The sequence below is a fragment of the Hippichthys cyanospilos genome, chromosome 16 (assembly GCF_059441005.1).
Source record: "Hippichthys cyanospilos isolate Australia breed blue-spotted pipefish chromosome 16, RoL_Hcya_1.0, whole genome shotgun sequence".
Classification (NCBI taxonomy): Eukaryota; Metazoa; Chordata; class Actinopteri; order Syngnathiformes; family Syngnathidae; genus Hippichthys; species Hippichthys cyanospilos.
In genome coordinates this window covers 5,184,646-5,193,059 of record NC_142384.1, presented here as the reverse complement: position 1 = coordinate 5,193,059, position 8,414 = coordinate 5,184,646, and the positions used below count along the sequence as shown (strand labels likewise).

Below are 8,414 nucleotides of genomic sequence, written 5' to 3'. Positions count from 1 at the left end.
TTCCAATTAATCTGCTTTTAATTTGAAAAGAAAATGCCCAATTGCAGTCCTGGCATCAAAAGACACATAAAATTGGACTTGCTTGCTAAATACATTTAATTTGGGAATGTATCCATCAGTCCATTTTTTTAGAGCCGCTGATCCTCACAAGAGCCGCAGGCTTACTGGTGTCTAGCCCAGCTGATTTGGGCCACTAAGCGGGGGACACCCTGAACTAGTTGCCAGCCAATCACAGGGCACACAGAGACGAACAACCATTCACGCACCCAATCACACCTAGGGACAATTGAGTATGTCCGATACACCTGCCATGCATGTTTTTGGAGTAATCGTGGTATATTGTTATTGCTATGAACAGACGCCATTTTTTTGCTCTCCACAGGCGGCTGCACGTGGACCACCCCCCATGTCATCCGTCTCTGAGCAGCAGCTACGTTCACGGCACATCCACCGTCTCGCTGCTCTCCATGACCATGGGCCAGTGTTTGGAGGCGGCCGCCCGGCGCTGGCCCCAGCGCGAAGCCGTTGTCTTCCTGCAGGACGGCATCAGGAAAACCTTCCAGGACTTTCAGCAGGATGTACGTCTGCTATGGTAACTTCTTCTAGTGTAGTGAAGTCTTTCCCCAAGGACCAAATTTAGCAAAGCATGCTTATAGAAACAATATTCAAGAAAGTAAACCCATATATATGTCCTTGAATTAAAAGTGCAATGCAGCTGAACTGGACTTTGAAACTGTATGGGGAAAGTAAGATATGTTGTTTGTAATAATCGTATTTTTTGGACAAAAAACTGCGCGTCTGCACGTTTAGCACCACAATATTTATAAAAATTGGATAGATGGATATTTTCAACAGAACACTAACAGAATACTGCAGAGTTAATAGCAATTCAAACTCAAAATCAATACTTCCATCTGGCTCCCTGTTTTATTGATTTATAGATCATTTTTACATTTTTAATATATTTTTAAAACTATTTTTGAGCACAGACATCGATTGACATCTTTTCAGTTGTATTTCGTAGTTGTTCTATAAACTGACACTTTGAACAGATACACACATTTGCTTTAACGGTGGACTCGCTCCTGATGGCTAGCAAAAGATAATAAAAAAAAAAAAAACATGCAGATGAGACGCACTGGATTATAAGATGCGCTTCTCAAACCGTGAGAATAAAGTTGCTGCTTATAGTCCCCAAAATACGACATCAGTATTGAATTTAGCGATTGTCAAGCGTTCCACTAGTATACAACTGAATATTTACAGGGTTGTTGTGTAGGTGGACCAAGCGGCCGCAGGGCTCCTGGCTCTTGGCCTGCAGCGAGGGGACCGTCTGGGTCTTTGGGGACCCAACTCCTACGAATGGATCCTGTTTCAGTTTGCCTCAGCCAAGGCGGGAATCATTCAGGTCAGTCCACATGATTGAGCAAGACTTTGGATCCTTGCGTGAATGTGTCTAGTACTTTTGTCCCAAGATTACTGTAAATGAGTGGTCTATGTTAGTGTAAATAAACATAAAAAATGTGTCTTAATGAGGCACCCAAAACAAAATTATAGGTGAGGAATTAATTTTCAAGAATAACATTGAATTAATTCTTCAGGTGTCCTCAATGATGTGACCCTTGTCATTTTTTTTCCCCTGGTAGGTTTCTTTAAACACGGCCTATCAACTCAAGGAAGTGGAATACACACTCAGAAAGGTTATTGTTGTTGTGTGTTTTTTTTTTTAAAAAGGGATGTTTATGATATGTATTTTTATGAGTAAGTTGTATGGTGTTTTGCTTACACAGGTTCAGTGTAAAGCTGTGGTTTGTCCCAGCAGTTTTAAGACGCAAAAGTTCTGTGAGATGCTGCGGCAGATCTGCCCGGAGATCCACACGTCGCCACTGGGAGCGTGCCACAGTGCCAGGTAACATAATATTTGTACTAAGAAAAGTAGAATAAGAAAGACTTACTATGGACGTATTACGGAAACATTGCTTTGTCTCAAAAAAAAAAAGTCACATTTTGGGGGCAATTATATTATTTTGCTTTTTGTAGGTTTGTTTTTTTTTCTGTCATAAAAACAGAAAAACTAAAATAGAAAAAAAGGCCCCTTGAGGTTTGATTAATTTTTGGGGATGATTTGGTTGACTTTTTTTAATTTATATTTTAGTTTTTCAAAGGACTATTTTTCTGTTACTTAAACAATCTGAAGAATTAAAATAGTTGTATGTATGTATATATATATATATATATATATATTTAAAAAGATATATAGATAAATATATATTTTAAAAGTCCCCTCTTCAAAAGTATGAATTAACTCTACATTAATATTCATTCGCTGGTGTTTTTGATGATCAAGATTATCTTATTCCAAAAACGATCTTTATTTCAAACACTCAAAACTTTTGAAGTGCTTAACTGTTTTGTTTTTTTTTAATTTATTTATTTTTTTACTCTTGGGCAAGCGTTGAAGAAAGCTACAATTTAAAGACACGGTGACGTGTATTGGATTTTTTTTTTTTTGCATTACTTAGCAACAAGTGGTAGAGATTGGCCTTAGAGACGTTCTCAGTCCCTCCCCTCATTGGGATATAAAGAGCCAAAATGGTCGAGGGGACGATTCAAGTGGTCAAATTGTCATGAAGCGCATACTTGAAGGTTGCCAGACCTGCGCGCGGTGATCACAACGGACAGGCGCGAATCAGGCATGCTGCACGTGGACGATGTTTTCCAAGCGGCCGAGAGCGGTCACCGGCGCCAGCTGAGCGAGCTTCACGACAAGCTGTCGTGCGACGACCCCATCAGCATACAGTTTACATCTGTAAGCCTGGCCACCTTCCACTTTTGGGGTTGTGACCTCCTGTGACCTCATCAGGTGGCTTTTTTTTTTTCTCTCAGGGCACCACTGGCAACCCCAAGGGGGTTACACTGTCCCACCACAACATGGTCAATAACGCCTACTTCGTGGGGCTCCGAGCAGGTTACGATTGGAGGGTAAGTTATATTCATTCATACTGCACATGAGTTAAAAATGTTGAAACATGGGCCAATTTCTCCACTTGACTTGAGAGGCATTTAATTTTTAAGCAAAAATGGTGGAGCAACTCATGTTGAGATTTTTGTGGGTAATTATAAGTATATATTCTTTATCCTCTGATAAGAAGACAGTGATCCCTCGTTTCTCGCGGTTAACTGGGACCGGAACCCCCCCGTGATAATTGAAATCCGCAATATTTCCCCCCTAATCCCCCACCCCACACACACACACCCACCCACACACACACATTTTTTAATTTTGTAAATTTGAAAATCCCCCACCCCACACACACACACACACCCACCCACCCACACACACACATTTTTTAATTTTGTAAATTTGAAAAGTCTTCATTTTATGCATATCATTTAAGACAAATATTACTGCAGTACTGTACACATATTTACTTAAATCTTAAATGATTAAACGTTATACACTAACTGAACAGTAGCTACCACTTTCCATCTTTTGAACTCTTGCGAGCACCTGCCCGAACATCGAATTAAAGTGAAGCCTCTTATATCACAACAATACGCTTGAAATTTCAATTTATTACAAAAGAAATCTAAGTAAAAGTCAGATTCCCAAAGCTGTGCATTTCTCCTTTGCTGTCTATGTAGGAACACAGACGGGTGTGTGCGTTTGCTCTCGGCACGCCTACGAGTCACGTGATCGTCTCCCGGAGACCAAGCTGTCAATCAATGGGCTTACTAGCACGTTCGTAACGTGTGCCCTGTGCGCTGAGCTGAGCGCGCAAGGGCGGTTACAGGAGAGACACAGGAGAGACGAAAGCAAGCTTTTGGATCCTCTTGCCTTTTGTAATAAAATGAAATTTAAAGTGTAAACTCTTGTGTTCAATCATGTTCCCTAAGCTTCTTGTTACTGGCTCTAGTCGGACGCCCGAGGAAGAGCTAAACGTATAGGCACGCGACTAGACATGGAAAAGAGAGGGCATACCAGTACATTTACTGTATAAGGTTTAATCATTTAAGATTAAAGTAAATATATGTACTGCAGTAGTAGTTCTATTTCCAAGAAGTGCCATTGACAAGCGCATTTATAGATAACTTGCCTATCTTGCACGTCTCCGCAATTTATTTTTTTTTTTCCCCCCCAAAAAATCTGCAATGCACTGAGGGCGCGATAGGCGAAAGCGCGAAGTAGCGGGGGATCACTGTAATATTATTGCAGCTTACTGAGTACCTGTGACGTTATGAATACTAATCTGTCAGGTGTTTTCCCATCAGCCTCAGGTGCGCGTGTGTATACCGATGCCCATGTACCATTGCTTCGGTTCAGTGGTGGGAGGCATCTGCATGGCCGTGCATGGCATCACACTTGTCTTTCCCTCCACCGCCTATGATAGCCAAGCAAACCTGGAGGCCATTCACAAGGAAAAGTACAGTTTATTGGTCTTTTGTGCCACTATAGTAGTATAGTATTAGCTAGCAAAGCAAATTATAGAAGATTATCCTCGATTTTGGACTATAAACCGCACCACTATATACAGTATGTTGCAGCAGCAAAAAATTGGGGTAAAAAAAAAAATGGCACAGGTGGACTGGAGGACTGGAGTTTGACACCTTTGTCTGGGAATAGATATACACATTTGTGTCTCTGGTGGATTGCCCCCTAGTGGCGAGGAAAAAAAAACCTGCAGACATGCTTCACTGTAGGTGCGGCAAGTGTGTGTGTGTGTGTGTGTGTGTGTGTGTGTGTGTGTATATATATATATATATATATATATATATATATATATATATATATATATATATATATGTATATATATATATATATATATATATGTATATATATATATATATATGTATATATATATATATATATATATATATATATATATATATATGTATATATATAATATGTATATATATATATATGTATGTATATATATATATATATGTATATATGTATGTATATATATATATATATATATATATATATATATATGTATGTATGTATATATATATATATATATATATATATATATATATATATATATATATATATGTATGTATGTATATATATATTTGTGTTTGATTTGACTTTACATTAAATTAAGTATTAAATTGAGTATTCTCTTCAATAAAGTAACCAATCATACCATTTTAATATATTTTTTTTTTAAATATTTTTTAACTCAAAATGTATTTTGTGTCTATAATTGCTTGCTAACAATGCAATGAAGCCAGCAAAGCTAATCCTGTTCTTGACTAAATAATTGGCAGCAATCTTTTTGGTAAAAATGGACCTAGCTGGTCAAATTGAATATGTTGCTGGATTAAAAGGGCACCTATGTTTGTTTCCGCAAACATTTGCAATGGGGGTTCAAGGAAAATTTGCTTTCTAAAAGGTGTCCCTGACTCCAAAAAGTTTGAGAACCCCAAGTTACAGGGCTCAAATCAAAAACTTGCGGCTTACAGTCCGAAATTCATGGTACATAACTTGAATTCACGTGTCAAAAATAATTCGCGACCTTTTTTTATTTTTTATTTTTTGAGTTAAATTAAGACTCTTGTCTATGAAGGTGCAATTTCATCTACGGAACTTCAACAATGTTCACCGACCTGCTGGGCCACCCAGATCTGGAAAAGTATGATTTGTCCTCAATGGAAGGCGGTAAGACAACACACAAGTACTTGCTGAACTTTCCATTTTCTTAATATTCGTATGAATTCAATGAATGAATATGCGCTCACGCTTTAGGCATCATGGGGGCGTCCCCCTGCGCCCCTGAGTTGGTATCTAACATAAGGACAAAGCTGAACGTGAAAGACATCATGGTGAGCCACATGATTAGGTACACCTGCAGAATCTGATGCTGACGATGTCACCAAACCATTGTGGATCAGATCGGCTACGGCACCACGGAGAACAGCCCCGTCACCTTTTTGGGTTTCCCGCTGGACAACGACCGGCTCAAGCTCCACACGGTCGGCTGCGTCATGCACCACCTGGAGGTAGGGACTCCCTTTTTTTTGGGGGGTGGGGGGGGGGGGGACACCATTTCTGGTACTCAGTTGACTACTGACGGCAGGCCAAGGTGGTGGACGTGGACACGGGCGAGACGGTCCCGCTGGGGTCCACGGGCGAGCTGCTGATCCGGGGCAGCTGCGTCATGCACGGATACTGGGATGAACCCGAAAAGACTCGCGAGGTGCTCGGACCAGACCGTTGGTACAGGACAGGGTAAGACTTGTCAGTAGCGCACACGTCATGCGCAGGCAAAAGTTTCTCACATTCATCCACAGCAGTTCTTCACCAAGCTTTTACCTTCTGTACCATGTCATGGGACCACCGCGGGATAAAAAAGGAAAAACAATAACCCTAAGAAATTATTTAAAAACACACAAAGGCTCTATTCCAATTAAATATTTACAGAGTACGCAAAACGATAGATAGAGTACAAAAAGGAAAGGTAAGGTAGGTCTACATTTTATATATATATATATATATATATATATATATATATATATATATATATATATATATATATATATATATATATATATATATATATAAATTTGTACATATCCATAGATATGTACTATTTATAAAGGTCACAAAATGCACAATGGTGGAGACAAAGAAATAGGTTGGTATCTGGCGGGTGTAAATTCAGCACATTATAAGTAAATTTTACTGTATTTGAATACTGTTTAATTTTTCAGGTGCCCTTTGTAAAGTAAATCAACTAAATTTGAAGTTTTGAATGAGTTGAAGGCCCACTTATTCATGTCATTAATAACAATTTAACTTAAACGGTTTTTGAAAAGTAAAATTAAAAAAGCTAATGTGTTGTACGAAAAAGTTAAAATACAACTGGATAGCACTTAACCTGGTGCAGTATTTTGGTCATTTTCTTCCACATCATTCTGGCAGCATTTTAGCGATTGGATGGCACACTCCTGGTAGTGTGATAACTAAGTAGTCATGTCATGTTGAGCTTTGACATCTGGGTGAAATTTCAGCTTCCTGGTGTCTTCTTTCAATGCTTTCCCTTTGATGTGAAATGCCCTTGATGTAAAGATCAAAACATTTGACAACAACAAGAGTGAATTAGGAAGTGCTTGAAAAGTTACAAAATGTTCTGCACTTTTTTCTTTCTTTCTTTTTTTTTAATGTGGACACAGGGACATTGCCAGCCTGAACGCGCTGGGCTACTGCTCCATCCAGGGCCGCATCAAGGACTTGATCATCCGAGGCGGTGAGAACATCTACCCCGCGGAGATCGAGAAGTTTCTGTACACCTATGAAAAAGTGCACGAGGTCCAGGTATCGACCCATTTCTTTTGCATCCCATCCGCCCAGAATCCTGGAAAATATGAACTGGACGCAAATGTCCATGTTGTCCCCAAGGTGGTGGGGGTGAAAGACGAGCGTCTGGGGGAGCAGGTGTGCGCTTGCATCAGGCTCAAGGAAGGACAAACGTGCACGGAGGACGAAATGCGGGACTTCTGCAAAGGCCAGGTGATGACGCCGACGTCCAAAAACGTCCACATTTTGGATTGGACGCACCCTGATGGTTCTTTTCCTCGCAGATTTCACACTTCAAAATTCCTCACTACGTGGTGTTTGTGGACAACTTCCCCATGACTGCCTCCAGAAAGGTAACATGTGCTTTTGTAATTATGTCATCAAAAACCTGAACTGTAAATAAGTCAGTATTTCAGTAAGTAAGCAAAAAAGTTATCTTAAATTTTGGACAGTAAACCGCAACACAAAGCCGTACCCGACAATTACATGGAATATTCACATAAAGAGATGGTATATGGAAGGCTTTTTTGTGACATAAACTTTTATACACGCTCTTATTTAACTTACACATAATTTTTATATTTTTAATACTAACACTTTTTGAGCACAACCATTGATTCACATTTTTTCAGTTGTATTTCATAGACGTTCCATAAGTTGACACCTTGAGCATGTACACACTTTTGTTGTACCATGGACTGCCCCCTTGTGGCTACTAGAAACATTACTGCAGCTACACCTCACTGGGCTCAAATCATGAGAAAAAAGTTGCGGCTTACAGTACAAAATTGACTGTACTTATTTGGGCTTCAGAACGGGCAAATCAAATAAAGGCAGGACGAGCACGCCTATGAATGTGATTGGTTGACGGCTCATCTTTCCTTCAAGATTAAGAAGAACGTTTTGAAGTTGGACATGGAGAAACTTCTGGGCCTGTAGCTTGGAGCCTTTCCATGGGGAAAAGACGACCCGGAGAACATGATGTCCTTTTCTAAAACAATCAATAAAAAGAAATCTGAATATCGTGTACAAAGGTAAAATGGGCATTAAAAAAACTGAATTGAATGTCTGGACTCCTAAAAACGTAAAAATACGCTTTTGGGATTGAATGGAT

The 8,414-nt window shown here is 39.5% G+C and overlaps 1 protein-coding gene across 3 annotated transcripts in view; it reads left to right on the top strand.

Annotated features, from left to right (window-relative positions):
* The window catches only part of LOC148410265 (medium-chain acyl-CoA ligase ACSF2, mitochondrial-like), a 9,904-nt gene extending 1,584 nt beyond the window's left edge, over positions 1-8,320 (top strand). Inside the window, exons 2-16 of one of the 3 annotated variants that reach the window (XM_088437661.1) lie at positions 383-578; positions 1,280-1,408; positions 1,647-1,700; positions 1,791-1,909; positions 2,647-2,809; positions 2,887-2,982; positions 4,273-4,424; positions 5,571-5,662; positions 5,750-5,826; positions 5,896-6,003; positions 6,081-6,232; positions 7,177-7,318; positions 7,403-7,513; positions 7,585-7,653; positions 8,189-8,320. In XM_088437661.1, coding sequence (XP_088293787.1) covers positions 383-578; positions 1,280-1,408; positions 1,647-1,700; positions 1,791-1,909; positions 2,647-2,809; positions 2,887-2,982; positions 4,273-4,424; positions 5,571-5,662; positions 5,750-5,826; positions 5,896-6,003; positions 6,081-6,232; positions 7,177-7,318; positions 7,403-7,513; positions 7,585-7,653; positions 8,189-8,239 — 1,711 coding nt within the window. In that variant the 3' untranslated portion in view covers positions 8,240-8,320. Of the gene's footprint in view, positions 1-382; positions 593-1,279; positions 1,409-1,646; positions 1,701-1,790; positions 1,910-2,646; positions 2,810-2,886; positions 2,983-4,272; positions 4,425-5,570; positions 5,663-5,749; positions 5,827-5,895; positions 6,004-6,080; positions 6,233-7,176; positions 7,514-7,584; positions 7,654-8,188 lie in introns of all 3 variants that reach the window. The other 2 variants (XM_088437662.1, XM_088437660.1) reach the window with 2 other exon arrangements.
* The last annotated feature ends 94 nt before the right edge of the window (positions 8,321-8,414 follow it).